The sequence below is a fragment of the Eschrichtius robustus genome, chromosome 10 (genome assembly GCF_028021215.1).
Source record: "Eschrichtius robustus isolate mEscRob2 chromosome 10, mEscRob2.pri, whole genome shotgun sequence".
NCBI classification, from domain to species: domain Eukaryota; kingdom Metazoa; phylum Chordata; class Mammalia; order Artiodactyla; family Eschrichtiidae; genus Eschrichtius; species Eschrichtius robustus.
In genome coordinates this window covers 19,213,208-19,230,651 of record NC_090833.1, presented here as the reverse complement: position 1 = coordinate 19,230,651, position 17,444 = coordinate 19,213,208, and the positions used below count along the sequence as shown (strand labels likewise).

Genomic DNA, 17,444 nt, shown 5'->3' with positions numbered 1-17,444 from the left:
AGAGCAGTCATGAGTAGAGAAATCCCCATGTCTTCCCATCCGGTCTTCTCATTTGAAGACAATCTGGCTGATGGGTCTGCAACCTCAGAATCAACAGAGGGTGTGGCGAGAGCTCAGAGGCTGACCTCACCTGTGGATGCCTGTACCCGTGCCGGCTTGCTCTTGTGCCTGCCCTTCTCTGCTGTGAGGAGGATGGTGTATTCCTGCCCAGGTTCCAGGCCTTTCAGGATGTAGGAGGTCGTGCCTCTGGGGAGCTGCACCTCCACTGGCTGGCCCGAGGGAAGACTGTAGTTGAGGCGGTAACGGTCAAATTTGGCCAGCGGCATCTGCCAGCGCAGGGTCACGCTGGTCTCCGTAGGTTCAGAAACCTGAAGGTCCTTGGGCGCGTCCAGGTCTGGGAGGAAAACAGAGAGTTGAACACCCTTCAGGCTTCAGGGCAGGACTGCTTCTGGGGCTGAAAGCTAGTTGTGGGCTACAGTCCTAGGTCTGCCGTAGTGCTGTGTGGCTTCAGGTGACTCAGGTGTCTGAGTCTTAGTTTTCACCTTTGTGAGATGCTGTTATTGCACGGTACCTGACTGTGTTTTTGAAAGATTAAAAACAATATAGTGGTATATCCATACCATGAAATGATACTCAATTAAATGCATTTAAAAGGAACTGATTATTGATACAAGACACAATTTGGATGGATCTCAAGAGAATTATTCTTAGCGAAAAAGCCAATCTCTAAAGGTTGCATATTGTATGATTCCTTTTATGTAGCGTTCTTGAAATAACAAAATTGGATGAAGACCAGATCAGTGATTGCCAAGGATTAAGGTGAAGGGGAGGGTGGGAGTTGCCTTGGCTATAGAAAAGTGTAGCAAGAGCGACCCTTGTGATTGGAACTATTTGGTGTCTGACTGTAGTGGTAGATGCCAAAATCTACAAGTGATAACAAGTGGTAGCTTCCAAAATCTACAAGTGATAACATAGAACTAAATACACACACACATACACACACATGCACACACACACACACACACACACAGTTGAGTGAAATCTGAATAAAGTTGATAGACCGTATCAATGTCAGTCTCCTGGTCCTGATAGTTTTCTGTAGTTACACAAATGTTACCAATGGGGGGAACTACACAAAGGGTACAGATCTCTCTGTATTCTTTCTTACACCGCATGTGAATCTACAATTACCTCCAAATAAAAAGATAAAAAAGAATACGTATAAGTGCTCAGCATTGGATCCTGCATAATGATCTCCCCATACCAGCCACCCCTTATCATCATAGTCCCAGGGGGAGATAAGCAGGAGGCTGGTGGAGAGGTAAAGGGACGAGTTTTCTTTTTTTACAAATTTTCCAGAACAAACAAACAAACTTGCAGAAAGAATCAGTGGCCTCAAATCATGTAGCCCCTCAGCATCCTCACTCAGAGGCTGGAGCTGCAGGATGCAATGAGTAAGAGCAAAGATTGCCTTAAACTATGCTCCTGCCGCTTATAATCTATATGATGGGGGTATGCAATACACGTTAAGTGTTTGCTAAGAGAAAAGCCCCCAGATGTGTTTTGATCAGTCAGTGGTTTATAAAAAATGGAATCGGTTGCCAACTTTCAAAAGTTTGTAGATCTCTTATAAAGTCTGGTTCCAATTTTTTGTAAAATATCCCCTGTCCCCCTTCCTGCATAGAGAGTAGCGTTAGGATCATTCACATGGGGAGTGCTTATGCTACTTTTGAACGTGGACATCTGGGCTGGATGATCCTAGAAGCCCCTCTTTCCTCTGGGCATCTACTATTTCTTTTTAAGTAGGTTTCCTGCCTCCTGGGCCTTGTTGTGTCTGCTGGTGCTCATCCCGTGGAGGTGGGAATCCAGGCGGGCCTCACCTGTGGCCGCATTGATGGTGGTTGGGTCGCTCTCCTTGTCCCCCTTCACGGCAGACACTCCAATACCATATTCAGTTCCTGGCCTCAGACCTAAGAGAGAACATGCAGGTTGAGATTCGGCCCAAAACTGGACAGACTTTCAGAAGGCCATAAAAATGGCCCTGAACTAGTCCCTGAAGGCTACGATTTCTCAATGTCTGGACTGTTTCACAGCCTGACTCACTGATGCCCAAGTGAGATGGATAGCTGGGAAGTGTTTTTTTTCACTCTCTGGAGACATGCCCCCAGGGCCAGTTGGGTCAGGGATGCGGAGCTCACCTGTGAGTGTAGTTTTGGTTGTGGTTTGTTGGCTCCTGGGGACTTCTACCTCGGCATGGTCACCTCCAGAGATGGGTGCGTACTTAATTCTGTAACCGTCGGCGGCCGCCTTGACGTTCCTCCACTCCAGGGTGATGCTGTTTTCTGTCTGGGAGATGCGGCGGAGATTTCTGGGCGCATCCAGGCCTGTTCGGGAGAGGAAGGGGCATTGGTATTGAGAACACCAGGCACCAGGAGGAAGGGAGTCCTTGACAGTTCAAGGTGAGACATGAAAGGTGCCTGCCATTGGAGAGAAATGACAAAATTGCCCACACACTCCTCTGGCTCAATAGCTAATGCGCACATCTAAACAAATACTACATACTTGACACTTTCCTCATTATTAAAGCGCATGATACCTCAATCATTCACGTTTTCCACCGATTTCGTGCTTAATAAAAACTGTACAGAAACTTGCAAATAAGCTCTGTGACTGTATTTGTTGTATTCATCACTGGATTTTTAATAACTCACACGGAGCTTACCGAGCTCTGAAAAAATATTTAGTGAATGAATGATTGACACTTTGGTACTTTTAAGATAGTGCTGTAGGCTAAGAGGTTAGAAGGCATCTTTGTCATTTATGTTTTCCATATACTGCATTTTATTATTAAAATATTTATTTGAATTTTGTTTTAACCAAAATGTCTGAGAATCTCAGACCAGCATCTTCTATGTAGGCAAAAATTTTCTTTTGCCTTAGAAAGTTATTTGGGGTAATATTAATCAATCAATTGCTACAGTATTTTAAAATAAAACTTAAAGGAATGAAAATCCCCTTTCCATTGTTTCCACTGTAAAAGGAGCCTGGAAGACACCCCGACATGGAGTGGGGATGGGAGTCTGGCAATCTTTCCTTTCCTGGGGCTGTTAGCAGGGGGAGGCCCGTTACCTGTTGTGAAGGTCTCTCTGGCTGGGATGCTAGACATGTCGGCCCTGCGGGAGATGAGGGAAACCTCGTAGTCTGTGTCTGGCTTCAGGCTCCCGATGGAGTACTGGTTCTCCTCGTGTGTGAGGTCGATGCTGGTTCGGTCGCCTGGCACATCTTTGATCCCGTATGTGAGCTCAATGCTGTCGATATCGGCCAGGGGCTTGGACCAGGTGATCAGAGCGGTGGTGTCCGTAACGTCTTTCACTTCGATCTGGCTGGGGGCGTCCAAGCCTGTGACAGGCAGAGGACAGAGGGGTTTCAGAGATCAGGGCCAGTGCCAAGGGCTGAGCAGAGAGAGGGCTTGTAGCCTTCCAGATCCGTGAGTGTACGTTCAGGTGCATACTGGCCAACTGACCTTATTTTGTCTTTTGGAACCTCAGTTTCCTGTTTGATATGCTATAAGTAGGGATGATGACAGCTACCTTGTAGGGTTTTTGTTTTTTCAAACATTAAAGGAAATAATGCATGTGGAGCATCTAGCACAGAGCCTGCAATGCAGTAGTTATATGATAAATGGTTGTGACTATATTATTATCACCATCATCATCATCATAAGTTGAAGAAACACACTTAGGGGCTACTTCACTTGAAAAACATTGACTTAGTCTCTATGGTTTTTTAATTAGGCAAAACTCCCTAATTGGTAACTTCTCTATCCAAATAACGAAACAGAAAAGTGAGGCAATGACTGTCTTGACAATGTATGGAAAGTTAGTTTTTGTTTTTTGTTTTTTTTAAATTTATTAATTTATTTATTTTTGGCTGTGTTGGGTCTTCGTTTCTGTGCAAGGGCTTTCTCTAGTTGCGGCAAGCGGGGGCCACTCTTCATCGCGGTGCGCGGGCCTCTCACTATCGCGGGCTCCCCTGTTGCGGAGCACAGGCTCCAGACGCGCAGGCTCAGTAGTTGTGGCTCACGGGCCCAGCTGCTCCGCGGCATGTGGGATCTTCCCACACCAGGGCTCAGACCCGTGTCCCCTGCATTGGCAGGCAGATTCTCAACCACTGCGCCACCAGGGAAGCCCGGAAAGTTAGTTTTGATGAAAATAATTCAGGCAAGAAAGTCACGGCTATCTCAAGCCTTGCCTGTCTTTGAGGCCTCATCTTGGCCTGCCTCCTGCCCTGCTGCTCACCTCCTGCCCCACCCGCTCTGGGCTTCCTGCTCTGACAGCATACTTCTCCTCCAAGAGCACCCCGTGTTGTTTCTCACCCCCGGCCTCTACACTTGCTGTTCCTCTGTTTCTTCTTCCTGAGATTGCTCCTCTCCCTCTAAAAATCTCCTATTCATCCTTCAAAATCCCACTCATATGTCACTTTCTAACAAGAACCATTGTCTGACCCTGTTGCAAACAGATAAACACATACTCCTTCCCCTAGGGGTATAAAGTTTCAGTTTGCAAGATGATCAGGTTCTAGAGATCTGCTGTACAGCATTATGCCTCTGGTTGACAGTACTCTATTGTGCACTTAAAAACGTGTTAAGAGGGTAGATCTCCGGTTAAGTGTTCTTACCACAGTCAAAAATAAGAGCTTCCTAGTATTGTGCTTTTCTCACTCTTCTGTAACAGATTTCTCTACAGTTTATTCAAACCATCTTATACAATCTAGATAGGGTCATTCAGAGAGTCGGTCTTTGACCTTTTTGAATCCCGAGTGTAGCATCAGGCTTTGCCATTTATGTCTTTACTCTTTTTTTTTCTAATTAGATAAATAATTTTAATGCGTTAAAACATTATACAGTAAAACAGACCAGGCTGAAAATTAAGACATTAAAGCATTCAGTCAATGTTTCTTCATTTTTTAAAATAGTTAAGTTTGTGTTTTCAGCACTGGTTGAGGAAACAAGATCAGATGAAAGGAACTTGGTTTTATAAAGGGAATGAGAAGGAGGAATAATTCATAGCTGATTGTGAGAAACCTGCAGAGTCTAGTTTTTGAACTCTATGCGTTGAGACATTAGTCTCAGCTCACAGATGTTGAAGCCGTGAAATCCACAGTGAAAATGATACTGCAATTCAGCAGTGAAGCCTCCTGTCCTATGATCTTCAAGGTGCTAGGAAACACCTGAACCATACCTACTACCTTTCTTAACAGCCCTTTCATTAAAGAAGTTGAGATTCAGTCAAGGACACCGATCTCGCCCTAGGTTCAGAACCCTTCAATACAGGAGATTAACATTGTCTTGTGCTCACTATGTGCCAAGCACAGTGCTTTGTCGTTTAAGTCTTAACTCTCATGACTATACCGTAGGAAGATATATGAACCCAGTTTCCAGATGGTGGGTCTAAGGCTTAAAGAAGTGGATCTACCCCAGGTGATGGTTATTGGTGAAGCTGGAATTCAATTTCAGGACTGTTTGGATTCAAAGCCCAGGCTCTTTCTCCTTTAAATGATGCATCTCAAAAATATTTACGTATCAGAAATGGTTGTCATACAATCTCTATATAGAGCTGAGAGGGAAGGAGCGAAATATGAAATTTTTAAGATCCTTTAAATCTGGAAAAAGAGCAGGTATCAGCAAAATAAACAGGTAAGTATCTGCCTCTCAGTGTTGATATTTATGTGATTATGAAACTTCAAATGTTGGGATGTTTGTCCTTCAAGAAGAAGAAAATAAAGCAGCCAATCCCTAAATTTAGATTAAAAAGAAAAGGGCAGATGAAAGAAATGTCTTTTGTATTTTCAACGGGCCGTCTCCATAGCAAATAAGCATCTGCTTGATCTTTTCTATGCCTTTCTGGTGATCTAATGATTTTTTCTTGTTGGTACCCGCCTTCTACCTACCACAGTGCGATGTTGTCAGGATGAGGGAAAACACTTGCTTATAAAAAAGACAATCTTATGAATTGGATCTGAGTTAAACAAAATGTGCAAATATTTAAATGCAAGATGTTCTTTCTTGTCATTAGTAAAGAGATTTAAATTTTCCAATCACCCCCTGCCAAGAAGAGTCAATACCTTAAATAGTTGGCACGTATGCTATCTTGAAGAAGATAAAGAGATTTTCCCAAATGTCAGTGCAAAACAATTTTATTTGTTTATTTATTTATAAAACGTTGCCTCTTGATAGAACAACTCCAAATTCAGGATTTTTATTCCCCCCACCAAATGATCTAGCAGTGCCAAATCCTACTCTACGCCCAAGAAGTTCTGGTATCTTTAGCACTGAGTCACATTTTATTTAAGTTCCTGTTGAAGACACGGCATCAACACTCTACATAACCCAGAGCCTAGTCAATGTTACTGGTAATGGGGTTAAAGTCATAAAACTAAACCCAGGCTTAACATGCTGGCCCTGATAGTATCAACCACGTGGTGGTAGTTAAACTGATTCAGCTTCTTTAAGCCTCAGTTTTGACTCTTGAAAAATAATAGCATTAATATTTTCCCTACCTTTTCCATAGGACTGGGTGCTAATATTAAATCAGATAGTATGGTAGATTATTTGCTATTTCCCTGTACCAGTGCCCCTTTGAAATGTCACTCTGAAGCTTCCCTCGTACAGACACGGGTCTTTTCCCCACCCCTTCAACCTGGACTGGCCTTGAGATTTGCTTTGATGGAAGTGACCCAGTGTCTTTCGTGAGCCTGCTCTGCCGCCGTGAGATCAGGCCCAGGCTAGCCCACCGGGGGCTGAGGGACCATGTGAGGCAGAAGGGCACCGTCCTGGCTGAGGCCATCCTAGGCCAACCAGCCCCCAGCCCATACAGATGCATAAGGGAGTCCAGTCAAGAACAGAAAAACTGTCCAACCCCAAATCACCAATGTGCAAAAGTATCGTTTCAAGCCACAAAGTTTGGAGCTTGTTTTTTATGTAGCAAAAGCTAATTGAGGGCTTCCCTGGTGGCACAGCGGTTGGGAATCTGCCTGTCAATGCAGGGGACGCGGGTTCGAGCCCTGGTCCAGGAGGATCCCACATGCCACGGAGCAACTAAGCCCGTGCGCCACAACTACTGAGCCTATGCTCTAGGGCCCGTGAGCCACAACTACCAAGCCCGTGTGCCACAACTACTGAAGCCTGCATGCCTAGAGCCCGTGCTCTGCAACAAGAGAGGCCACCACGATGAGGGGCCCGCGCACCACAACTACAGAAAGCCCACACGCAGCAGCGAAGACCCAATGCGGCCAAAAATAAATATAAATAAAATAAATAAATTTGTAAAAAAAAAAAAAAGCTAATTGATAACAGAGGCTGTGTAAGAGGGCATGTTATCAACCAGAGATGCTTTGCAGTACAATCAGCTTTATCCTTGTGTCAGTGGTATTAAAGGTGATACTCACGGGTGGTTGTCACCCTCTTCAGGCCTGGGCCCCGGGTATTGTTTTTCACGATGTGCAGGGATATCTCATACTCTTGCCCGGGAGCTAGGCCAGTTTGCTGGTACGTGGTCTCTGGCCTCCGCAGGCTTTTGGTGATCTCTCCCTCATCTTCTTTATTCTGAAATATAGAGGCACCTTTGTAAGACCTAAGGAGGTACCAGCTCCTTCATTTATGTGATTCATTCATTCCGTATTCATGCCTTCCTCTTTCATACTTTCATCTATCACTAGGCACTTACTAAGCATCTGATCAGTATGGCAGGTGCTGAGGATATAGAGACATGAATACATCTCTCAAGTTGGTTTCTCCCTCCCACAGACCTCTCTACTCACCCCTTTGACACTCAAGTCAAATGACAGGCATGAGAACCAAAGGAACTCTGGAGCCACCAAATCAATCCTTCCTTTCATAGACGAGGAAGCCAGCATCCCAGAAGTCAGGTCATTGTCCCATCTTCCAAACAGCTAGTAAGAGGCAGAGCCTGACTTTGAACTCAGGGACCCACTTTCCTGCCTCACATGTGCTTTTAGGCACAGAGAGAAAGGATACTCAATCTCAGATATGCCTGGAGGCATTCTGAGACAGAGACCATGTCTTATCTTCTTTGCCTCTCAGTGGAGATTTGTAAGACTGTAATGGGTACTCGGAACATAGAGATGACTTGCCATCTATTTACTTAGGCTCTCAGCCCTAAGTGCCGTGCTTATTGACTTCTTAAGTCACTTAAAAATAGATGCAGATGCACAGGGGCTACTTAGAGCCTTGTCCCCCACCAAAAGCCAAGGAAGTGAGTTGATAGAAAAGTCTACAGAGCCCTGTGAGCATCTTTCAGATGCTCGTGGTCGAAGGGTGCCGACTCCTCCGTGCTCCTTACCATATTCCGGAAGATGACCTCCCACGTTTCAAAAGCGATGTCCAGAGGATCCCACTCCACTTCCACAGACGTCTCCCTGATGGACTTGAATTTTAGACCTTCAGGTGTAGGCAGGTCTGTCAGGAAGAGCACAGAGAGGAGGTAAAGATGACTACATGTGTGGTGGAGGGGACAGACATGATTCCACTAAACCCCACAGGGCTGTCTGTCAGAGCTGGAGTCTATTTAAGGGTTCTCCTGGATTGCCGTCTAATGTGAGGCATCATGGAAATTGATATCAATATAAGGACCAACCATATGATTGAATACTGGCAATTTCATATGCTTAAACCTAATGTGACAATAGACTTTGAAATCAGACAGATGGGCTAGAATCTCAGCTCCATCATCACAACTTTTGTGTGCTTGGTTTAGTTAACAAAATGCCCTGAGCCTCAGTTTCGTCATCCAAGAGAAGGAGCTAAGTATGCCTAACCCTTGGGAATGTTTTGAGACTGCTGAGTCCCACAGTGACTGCTGGCCATGGTCCCTGGGTGAAGCACAAGTTTAATAAAAGCAGCCAATGGTACTATTACTAAGCAAAAAAGAACCAATTTCTAGCCACAGCTTGCCTTTTAGGAGTGGAGGTAATTATTCTGATGTTGGACTCTTAAAGGAAGAATAACTTGAACCTTGATGTTTCCACTTTTGTATTTTTTAAATATATAGACAGTGAGCTCCATAGAAAGGTAGTAGTAGAATAGAGTACTTAAGACTGCCAGGGTTCAAATCCTATCTCTACTACTTATTAACTGTGTGATATGGGATGAGATGCTTAACCATTCAGAGTCTCGGTTTCCTCATCTGTAAAATGGGTTAACAGTAGCTCCTGTCTCATAGGGTTATTGTGAGTTAAATGAGTTAGTATGTGAGGACTTTCTTTAACAAATATTCAATGGGTTATAGGAAAAAGAATACATACATATGTATAACTGAATCACTTTGCTGTACAGCAGAAATTTAACACAACATTGTAAATCAACTATACGTCCATAAAATTTTTTAAAAATTCAGTGGGCTTAACTGGATTCCAGGGTTTTAACTAGTGTAACTGCATAAAGACAGCCGTAGAGCTACAGGGGCAAAGGTGAGGCAGTAACTCATGGGGGGGGGCTGTGTACTGGACAGGAGGAGGGCAGTTGAGGCTGCCGAGAGATGCTCTGCTCACTCACAAGTGGCCACCCTGGCGCTGACAGGAATGCTCTTCTTGTTCTCCAGGATAGCGAACACGCGGATAAGGTACTCCACGCCAGGCTCCAACTCCTGGATGGTGGTGGACGTCTGGTCTCCAGGGACGCGGAACTGCATTTCTAGGCCATCTTCATGGGTGGGCGTGTACACGATGAGGTACTCTGTGACCCGCATCTCATTTTCCCAGGCCAAGTTTATGGTCTCTTCCGTCACTTCTGTCACGATGAGGTCTTTGGGAGGGGACACTGGCAAGAATAAGGAAGGACAGTTTGGGTCAGATGGTGTCATAACGCACTCTATGAATTCTCTCTTGGTTTGTTTCCCTGGACCTGTCTCTTCCCCCAGTCACGGAGCCCTGAAATCCACCTTCCATTTTCTAAAATGCAGACTCATCAAGGACCCTCCTGCTGTGACCCATCTTCAAAACCTTTGGTGGCCATCCCTTGCCTTCAGGCTAAAGTTCCAGGTCTGCAGTGTGGCCTTCAGGGCTCTTTGTGAACTGGCCCCTCCGACTTCTCCACTCCCTGGACCTTAGTTCAGATTCAGGCCATCTGCATGGGAAAGTGCAGCCTGGGCTTGGCTTTCTGCTCTGAACTTCACGTCATACATTCTTAGCACTGGAAGGGTATTTTGGGCTCATCTGGTCCAACTCTTTCCTTTTCTTAGAGGTGAGTGAGGCAGAGGGACTTGCTCAACTTTGCTTACTCATCAAATTTGGAACGTACCTCTCCTCCCGGCCAGCCTGGTCTTCCTTCCAACCAGGCTTGCCTGGCTTGGCCATGTCAAACACAGAGCCGTGTGTTTGTTTTTATGTGCCGATGGCTTTAATCAAGGCAGAAAGTCTCCGTTATGACAGGTATATAAGGGTGGATGAGGGAAGTACAAAGAAGACCCTCATTAAACATGAGCATTATTGGTCTTTGCTGTGTTTTCACTCAACCAGTATTTACTTACTGAATACGTGCCCTGTGCTAACTGCTGGGATTATGCTCCTTTAAGGCACTCACAGTCCTTGGGATAAAAGACAGCGACAAAAAGGTGATTTAAGAGACGGGCCTGCTTCATAGGTGATCAGCACTTCATCTTTAGCTGAATGTGCGTTTAAAACAGTTTGTTTTATGTAATCTCACTGTCCATTCAATTTAGCTGAGTTTTTACTTCCATCCAAATGAGGGATTTAGTTCATTATTGGTTCCATGTCAATACAGAGTAGGAAAGAAGGTTGATGTTTAGCAAAAGGGAGGTGAGCGTTTCATCTACCCTCTTCGTGGGCACTGGGTGTTAAACTCAGCGTAGATGAGTTACCCAGATTCAGGTACCAGCTCTGTGATATATAAGCTGTGTGTCCTTGGGACAATTCCATAACCTCTCTGAGCCTCTGAGCCCTCAAATCGGTAGCTCTGTAACAGGTGAGTCAAAGAGTCTGTGTGTATGTGTGTGTGTGTGTGTGTGTGTGTGTGTGTGTGTGTATAACACACAGATCTCCAGCACATGCCAACTCGATGGTGGCCGTCATCACGCTAGTTTGCTGGAGCGCTGGTACTCACCCTGCGAGCAGTCTTCCCCGGTGTAGCCCTCATTGCAGATGCAGCGGCCGGAGACGCACTGCCCCCAGTTGCTGCAGTCGTTGGGGCAGGAGCGCTGCCCGCAGTCCAGCCCAGTGAAGCCCTCGTGGCACACGCACTGGCCATCCACGCAGCGGCCCTGGCCGTGACAGTCGTCGGGACACCTGCGCTGCCCGCAGTCCTTGCCCGTGAAGCCCTCGTGGCACACGCACTGGCCGTCCACGCAGCGGCCCCGGCCGTGGCAGTCGCCGGGACAGGAGAGGTCTGCGCAGTCGGGGCCGGCGAAGCCGTCCTCGCACACGCACCGCCCGTCCACGCAGCGGCCCCGCTGGCTGCAGTCCCGGGGGCAGCGCAGCTCGCGGCAGTCCTCACCCATGTAGGCGTCGTCACAGACACACATGCCGTTCACGCAGCGGCCGTGCTGGTGACAGTCACGGGGGCAGCTCATCTCGCCACAGTCATAGCCCTGGAAGCCGAGTTCGCACTCACAGCGCCCCTGCTCGCAGCGCCCGCGGCCGTGACAGTCGTTGGGGCACCGCAGCTGCCCGCAGTCCTCCCCGGTGCGACCCTCGTCGCACACGCACTGCCCGTTGACGCAGCGGCCGTGGCCGCTGCAGGCGCGGGGACACCGGAGCTCGCCGCAGTCCGCGCCCGTGAAGCCGTCGTCGCACTCGCAGTGCCCGTCCAGGCAGCGGCCGCGGTCGTGGCAGTCAGAGGGACAGCGCTTCTCGCTGCAGTCCGCACCCGCGAAGCCCTCGTCGCACACGCACTGGCCCTCGTCGCAGCGGCCGCGGCCGTGGCAGGCGTGGGGGCAGGCGAGCTGGCCGCAGTCCTCACCCACGAAGCCCTCGTCGCAGTAGCAGGTGCCGTTGACGCAGCGGCCGCGGTCGAAGCAGTCGTTGGGGCAGATGAGCTCGCCGCAGTCGTCGCCCGTGAAGCCCTCATCGCACACGCACTCGTTCTCCACGCAGCGCCCGCGGCCGTGGCAGTTGTGCAGACACAGGGGCTCGTTGCAGTCCTCGCCGGCGAAGCCGTCCTGGCACACACAGCGGCCGTCCACGCAGCGGCCGTGCTCCTCGCTGCAGGGCACCGGGCAGGGCTCCTGGCTGCAGTCCACCCCCGAGTAGCCTTCGAAGCAGATGCAGGTCCCGTTCATGCACTTGCCCTGGTCATTGCAGTCGCTGGGACAGGCCAGCTGGCCGCAGTCGTCCCCCATGAAGCCCTTGTCACACACGCACTGCCCGTCCAGGCACTGGCCTCGCAGGTGACAGTTGCCTGGACATTCAGGCTCAGAGCAGTTGGGGCCTTTCCAGCCCGGTTCACACACACAGCCACAGCCTTCAGTGCTGAAGTTGCCCCGGCCGCTGCAGAAGGGCTTGGTGTCCAGGCGGCCTGCAGGGAGGGAAGAGAACAGAGGCTCTCCACTGAGCACCAGCAGCCCAGTTTCTTGGTTTCTAGCCACAAACCCCAGATTCAAATTCAGCCAGAGCACAGTTGCACCCTCAGGCCCCATCTGGCTTGAAAACCACTTGCTTATTGTGTGAAATCAGCTGGGGCCTCATCTAATGATACTAGGTGGGAATTCTTAACCTGCACTCTCTGAAATTGTAGGTTCATATGCAGATTGTGTGTGTGTGTGTGTGTGTGTGTGTGTGTGTGTGTGTGTGTGTGTGTATTTCCATCCCTGGGGAGAACTCCCATAGTTTTCATCAAATTTTCAAGTATTCCCGTGACCCAAAGGTTACGAATCACTGCCTGTGCAATGCGTTATGCTGGCCTGTGTTGTTACTTTTCCCGTACCTAGCCAAGGTCAGACATACAGGAGAATAAGTGTTTTCACCAAGAAATAATTGCTGAACTGAACTCAGTTCTGATGCCTCGACTCAATAGCTGTGCTGCATTTGCAAAAAAATTTAGACACTCTGGAGCTGTTTCTTCATCTGTCAGGTGGGACCAATGGCCCACTTCCCTGGGTAAATCAGGTTAAACGAGGACATTAAGGGCCTGCTGTTGTGCTGACTGTGATTTCCTTTTGCAGAGTGTTTTGGGTCGACTCAAGTTGTTATATGTGCTTATGTGACCAAAACTTTCTAAATTTTTTGTAACTGAAATGAGGCAGCTAAGGAGTGGCTTTCTAATTCTGTTAGGACAACTTTCCATTTGGCTCAGCCCTCACAAAGCTCATGTGCCTCCATCTTTTTTCCTCTCTATCCTGAAAGCTGCGGTGGTGGGTGAGTACGAGGAATACGTGGTCAGGGCTGCTGTGACTCTGGCTCTTTGAAGTCTCTGTAACGTCTTGGCTTAACTTGCAGCAGTGGCTGGTGTGGTCTCCATGGAGCCAAGGAGAAGAAACAAACAAAACTCGCTCCATTTTCTCTGCATCTAAATACCGTTGAATTAATACACTTTATCTCCTTCCTGACAGCAGGAGGGAAGTCAATTTTAAGAAAAAAGTTGGCTTGGAAAGTGAGAATCTAAACCTATGTTGTCTAGTATGGTAGCCACCAGACACACGTGGCTTTGAAACAACTGAATTGTGGCTAGTCTGAATTGAGATGTGCTCTAAATGGGAACTACATAACACACCGGATTTCAAAGACTTAGCATAAAAGAAAAGAATGTAAAATATCCATTAACAACTTTTTATTGATTCCAAGCTGAAAGATTATTTACTGATATTGGATAGATGATTAAAATCATTTTTACCTGTTCCTTTTTTCTTTCATTAATGTGACTATTGGAAAAGTTAAGATTAATTACATACATGGCTCAGATTACAGTTCTAATGGACAGCACTGCATTAACCATTTTTTTTTTTAACCCATTCTTTAGCATTAGTCCTATTGTGTAACTCCCCCCTGCGTTTTGCCAGGGAGTTGACGGAAGTGGAAGATAAAGTAATTTGTGCATAAAGAAAACTTTTTTGTTGTTGTTGCTTTTACCTTGGAAACCTAAAGGATGTCCTATAGTACTCTCCACTTACAACAATTAGGGCTACTCTTGAAATAATCTGCCAAAATACTTTCTAGCATTTTTCATGAGCAGCAGAAATAGAGATTTTCATCTCTGATTTGAAGCTGTTGAAGGCCCTGTAGCTTTGTCAACTTTAGGGAATGAAGATGAAGACAAAATTCCAAGTGGCACAATTCCTTAAAAAAAAGATGCACCTGGAGACAGGGTATCACTGGGATAGCATGAGTTGTGGAGACACACAGGCACCTTCAAAGCTCCTATCTCTTATCACTCTTTGAGTCATCTTGTGCCAGTTGTTTAACTTTTTTGAGTCTCATTTCTTAGATCTATAGAAAGGGGGTATTAAACCTTATCTCAAAGGGTTGTTGGGAGGATTAAATGAGACAGTGAATTACAATTCCTGGTACATAAAGGGGCTCAATTCATATTGTGATCATCATCGTTGCCGCCATTAAACTGGAACATTTTTTCTATTTCCCACAGATTTTGCATCACCGTAGGCAGCATTGTAACTTTGCAAGAACACTGGGGTGTGGAATACTGTAGTTTAAGTCCTAACTTGGCCACTTATGGCAGGACCTTGAGGAATCCCAACTTCCTTCTAGGCCTTAGTTTCCCTATTTGTACAACGAAGTGATGGGACCACATCACCACTTTTCAGAGAATGATCTTTGGGTTAGGGATTTCAAAATAAATTCATAGGTTTTAAGGGTAGAGAATGAGTAGATTTCATCGTCAAGTAAGTTTTAGAAACTCGTACTTAAACTAAAATAGGGTTTTTCAAAGCAGGACTTCTGAGAGGCCTGAAAATTCCTCTGAGAAACATTTGTTACCAAGACTCTCCAAGAGCAGAACGGAGATGATTACGTTCTGCACAATCATTTGTCCGTAAAATCTCTTTTGAATGAACACCTTGTGGGGCTAGTTCCCCAGGGAGCCCACTCTGGAAAACAACTGATGGATCCTGGCCTGCCCCTCGTTCCTCCCACGTGTACCGCGAGGGGCTGGGCCGGTCACCAGCTCCTACCTTCGGCGGGCTGGAAACAGCAGCCTGCTCCCAAGGTGCACTGCTCCCGCAGGGAAGACACCAGGTTCTCCAGCTCCTCCAGTCTGCTCAGAAGCTCCTTGACATCAGGAGCGGCGGCACAACCGCAGGCCCGGCGGGGGATGTTGATGCGGTGTGTGAAGACGATCTGGTTTTCCCCATCTACCGTGTGCTCCTGGAAGCTTTCCCTGGGCTCTGACAGTGGGACCAAGTCTTTCTCGCCACTGGCTGATTCCAGATCCACCGAGCACTGGGACCCCACAGGCAGCTTGATGTTGTAGACATGATTAAACACCACCGGCTGGTTCTCCTCTGGCAGGGTGACATTCAGCCCACTCTGTCGCTTGTGCCGGATGACTTTCTTGAGGACGCCACCTTCGGCAGGAAGGGCAAGCAGAGCTAGGAAGATGCCTGCCAACAGCCGAGTCACGACCCCCATGGTGGAGGTGGGTTTGGCTGAATGTTCCCGGGGTTCTACGGTGCTAGGGTATCTCACTCTTAGGCAGAATTGGGGATTTGGAAGCTGAGAGTAGAATCCAAATCAGTTGTTCCTGATCTTCTTGAAAGAATTCTCTTCTACAAGTAAACAAAGGAAAACAATAAGCTTGTTAGTATCTACTGTTCATTGAATCTATTGGATATCTGCAATTCCAAGTGAATTTTGATTTATATTTCCTGTGTTTGAAGGTCTCCTTTTATTCCTTCAGTGTGCACTGCAGTGTGGATATAAAATGGTCTCTAAAAGAATTTTGCAATCTTGAAGGAATGACTTCACTCACTATACAATATTTGGAAATATAGGGAGACAGCAGAAAGGACAAGACAGATCAGATGCGGGTTTGGATCTCAGCTCTAGTTCTGGGCCTTTGGGTAAGTTATATAACTTTTATTTGTCTTATTGCACTTCTGTACAGTGAAGATCATAATGTCAAGGTTAAAGTAATGATGAAAGTGAAAACAGTAAGTAGAAATCGTTCATATAGTCATGAAGCCCTTTGCTATTTACTGGTTGAGCACATTGAGTGGTATGAAGGCCGTAGTCCCATAGATGTCCAGTAACTCCTCCCTCTTATTATTGACCCTCCAATCTAAGATTAACTCCATCTGCTGGTTTTCCTCTGCTGTGAGAGGCAGAAGTGAAAATGAAAGACTTTAGAAAGCAAACTGAGTTTTTACTGTAACTGAACATCTAACTAGTTATGTGGCTGTTGGAATAGTATTCTACCTCTGTGAACCTCAATTCCTCTTCTTTTCGATTTATTTCTAAAACCTTAAAAGGTCAAGTTTTTAGAAGAGCCTGACAGAATGTTCCTGAACCAGTTATCCAAACTATGACCAAGGGCAAGAGATGACTCAGAAAGATGTCCATGAGCCCTTGATGTCTTCTGCAATCAACAAGTACTTATTCTTTTTTTTTTTTTTTTAAATTAATTAATTATTTTTGGCTGCGTTGGGTCTTCGTTGCTGCGCACAGGTTTTTCTCTAGTTGCGGCGAGTGGGGGCTATTCTTCCTTGTGGTGCACGGGCTTCTCACTGCAGTGGCTTCTCCTGTTGCGGAGTACGGGCTCTAGGCACGCGGGCTCAGTAATTGTGGCTCGTGGGCTCTAGAGTGCAGGCTCAGTAGTTGTGGCGCACAGGCTTAGTTGCTGTGTGGCAGGTGGGGTCTTCCCGGACCAGGGCTTGAACCTGTGTCCCCCTGCATTGGCAGGCGGATTCTTAACCACTGCACCACCAGGGAAGTCCCAACAAGTACTTATTCTATTCTTACTGAGTGTCGTACACTGAATCATACCTTCCCCTCCCCCCCAAATTCATACTTGAAGTCCTAACCCTCAGTGTGACTGTATTTGGAGATAGGGCTCTTAGGGAGGTAATCAAGGTTAAATGAAGGTCATGAGGGTGGGGCCCTAATCTGATGATAGTATTGGTGTCCTTATAAGAGGAGGAAGAGACTCCAGATCTCTCTCTGACTCTGTCTCTGTGTCTGTTTGTGCACAGCAGAAAGGCCGCATGAGGACACAGTGAGAAGGTGGCCCTCTGTATGCTTTATCATTCAAATTAGTTTCCTAATAAGAATTTGTGGATCTGTGATGTAGGCAAGCCCACTGAATGAAAATTATTATGAAGAGGAGAACTTGGCAAGTTCTCTTCTTTTAAACTACCATAGCCTATCTTAGTTGTTTACCGGACAAATATTTATTGATTGCGTATTCTACTGCAATTGTTTTAACTCTCTTTGCCTTCCACAAAGTCCTTCTTTCTCACCCTCTT

General features: G+C 46.7%; 1 protein-coding gene across 3 annotated transcripts in view; it reads right to left on the bottom strand.

Annotated features, from left to right (window-relative positions):
- TNC (tenascin C) overlaps positions 1–17,444 on the bottom strand; it is a 92,206-nt gene that overhangs the window by 50,283 nt on the left and 24,479 nt on the right. For all 3 annotated transcript variants that reach the window (XM_068553623.1, XM_068553625.1, XM_068553624.1), the window contains exons 2-10: positions 15,156–15,749; positions 11,138–12,547; positions 9,572–9,835; positions 8,361–8,476; positions 7,447–7,603; positions 3,130–3,399; positions 2,199–2,384; positions 1,881–1,970; positions 131–394 (exon numbers count right to left, since the gene is read on the bottom strand). In XM_068553623.1, coding sequence (XP_068409724.1) covers positions 131–394; positions 1,881–1,970; positions 2,199–2,384; positions 3,130–3,399; positions 7,447–7,603; positions 8,361–8,476; positions 9,572–9,835; positions 11,138–12,547; positions 15,156–15,612 — 3,214 coding nt within the window. In that variant the 5' untranslated portion in view covers positions 15,613–15,749. The remainder of the gene's footprint in view (positions 1–130; positions 395–1,880; positions 1,971–2,198; positions 2,385–3,129; positions 3,400–7,446; positions 7,604–8,360; positions 8,477–9,571; positions 9,836–11,137; positions 12,548–15,155; positions 15,750–17,444) is intronic.